This window comes from Triticum dicoccoides, unplaced genomic scaffold (genome assembly GCF_002162155.2).
Source record: "Triticum dicoccoides isolate Atlit2015 ecotype Zavitan unplaced genomic scaffold, WEW_v2.0 scaffold164092, whole genome shotgun sequence".
Classification (NCBI taxonomy): Eukaryota; Viridiplantae; Streptophyta; class Magnoliopsida; order Poales; family Poaceae; genus Triticum; species Triticum dicoccoides.
Window position 1 is genome coordinate 61 of NW_021217440.1, and position 1,887 is coordinate 1,947.

The 1,887-nt window shown below is 48.7% G+C and overlaps 1 protein-coding gene across 2 annotated transcripts; it reads right to left on the reverse strand.

Moving 5' to 3' along the window:
• Positions 1-311: 311 nt before the first annotated feature.
• On the reverse strand, positions 312-1,748 carry LOC119344321 (ribosomal protein S19, mitochondrial-like). 2 transcript variants are annotated; one of them, XM_037614807.1, is made up of 4 exons: positions 1,562-1,748; positions 1,384-1,439; positions 980-1,293; positions 312-858 (listed from the first exon to the last, which is right to left on the reverse strand). In XM_037614807.1, the coding sequence occupies exons 1-3, from the start codon at positions 1,643-1,645 to the stop codon at positions 1,005-1,007; spliced, it is 429 nt and encodes a 142-aa protein (XP_037470704.1). In that variant the 5' UTR covers positions 1,646-1,748; the 3' UTR covers positions 312-858; positions 980-1,004. The 2 variants fall into 2 exon arrangements, with proteins under 2 accessions (XP_037470704.1, XP_037470703.1); XM_037614806.1 differs by having other exon boundaries at positions 312-1,293.
• Positions 1,749-1,887: the final 139 nt, after the last annotated feature.

A 1,887-nucleotide genomic window follows, 5' to 3' on the forward strand; every position in this document is an offset into this window, starting at 1 on the left:
GAGTATGCTCATCTTCCACCAAAAGGATCCCACGGGTCTCTGTTATAACACCATCAGGGTGGTAGGATTCCCAAATAAGCTTCACCCAAGGCAATATGATACAAAGTGCTAGAGCAGCTCACAGCCTAAGAGCAACACAGGCAAATGGAGAATAAAAGAAGCTCAGCCTGAATCGCCACAACATCTAGAACAACAGCTACACCAGCCTGGGGTGAGTACATATTTACATATAATCACATATGCAAAAATAATAACCATCCTTGCCGATACAAAGCAGCAGTCAGCAAGATACTCCTATTGCAAGGGAATTGTAGCAAGATACACATCACTATTTGGCTGAAAACAACCTTTGAAGCAGAACTTACAATCACTGGTTAACCAGGTGCAAAGACACTTGGCAAGTTGTGGCATCAGACCTCAGTAAGGCCAAAAAAAACATAAGAGCAGTGTCTTCTGTGAATAGATGCACTCTAGAGTTATGCTGGAACCACTAGCAGAGTAAACAGAGTCCATGGAAAATCTTCAAGTAAGATGAGCTAACCATTCTGCTATAGTTATTCTTCTTCTAAGAAAACGCAGTCCAGAAAATTCAAGTGATTCAAGTGCTTGTGCTTCAACTACGCCCTCATCCCACCGTCCTTGAACCCACCTCAACAGTTATGAACAAAGTGAGATAAACAGCTGGGCAAGTGACAAAGAGTAAGTATTGTCTAGAAAGGCCCCATGATCTTTGCAACCGTAGATGCACATCACATACATAGTCTGACATATCACATACAGTTTACAAAGAGATGTAGCTCACTATTCACAACTCAATTGCACAGCAAGGAGAATTCACTTTATAATTTCCGCCTGCAACTGAAGGAAGGAAATTTCAGGATAACAAAAGAGCCTTACAAACAATGCTGCGGGTAAACTTTGTGCAGTATATATAAGCTGATATCCAAATTCATTTCTAACAACAATATCGTAATCTCACCTTTGACGCAGCACATTCCCTTTTCTTACTTCTTCTTGCCCTTTCCTTGACCGCCGGCCTTCCCCGTGATGGCCCGATGAGGCCTCCGTCTGCGCGTGAAAGCAAACTCCCCGAGCTTATGGCCGACCTTGCCTTCGGTGATCTTGCAACGGACATGTGTCTTGCCGTTGTAGATGAGCACGGAGGAACCGACGAACTCCGGCAGGATGGAGGACCTGCGGGACCAGATCTTCCTGCCGTTCAGATTCTCCCTATTGTTCTTAATTCTTTGCAGGAACGCATCGACGAACGCCCCCTTCCATAGAGCCCTTGAGCTGCACGCACACAGCAGGGCGTACATTCGGTTCAATGTTGAGCAAGCAAGACTGACATAGATGTGCGGACCAGCTAGCGTTGACCGTTACCTGAAAGCACGAGTCCCCGAGAGCAGCGGAGACGCGGCGTGCTGGGCCCTGGGCGCCTGATCAAATCGCGCGGTAGAACAAACGAACAAACCAGATTAAAATCGGCACAGGAACAACCAGCGGGTAAGAAAGATTTGGATTTGAGCAAGGAGCAAGAGAGTTGGAGGGGAGGCGGCACCTGGGAGATGGTCGCGGCGGTGGCCGCGGGGAGGGCGTGGCCGGACCTGGCGAGCCTGGAGGCGACGAGAGAACGAATCGACATGGCTGCGCTCAGGCGCGGGATCGGCTCCCCGCAGGCGGGAGCGGGCGGCGGCGGGCGAGTCCTCAAAATCCGTCGCGGGGAAAGGGAAAAGGAACGGCACCTAGGGGCGTTTGCGTCATCTCGTTTTTCATCTCCTTTCCATTCATCTCGTCACTTCGGTCTGCTTTGGTCCAGCCCTTATCGAGGGCAAAACTAAGAATTCATGGAGAAAATTACACGTTTTGTCCTTGAAAAAAAATTCT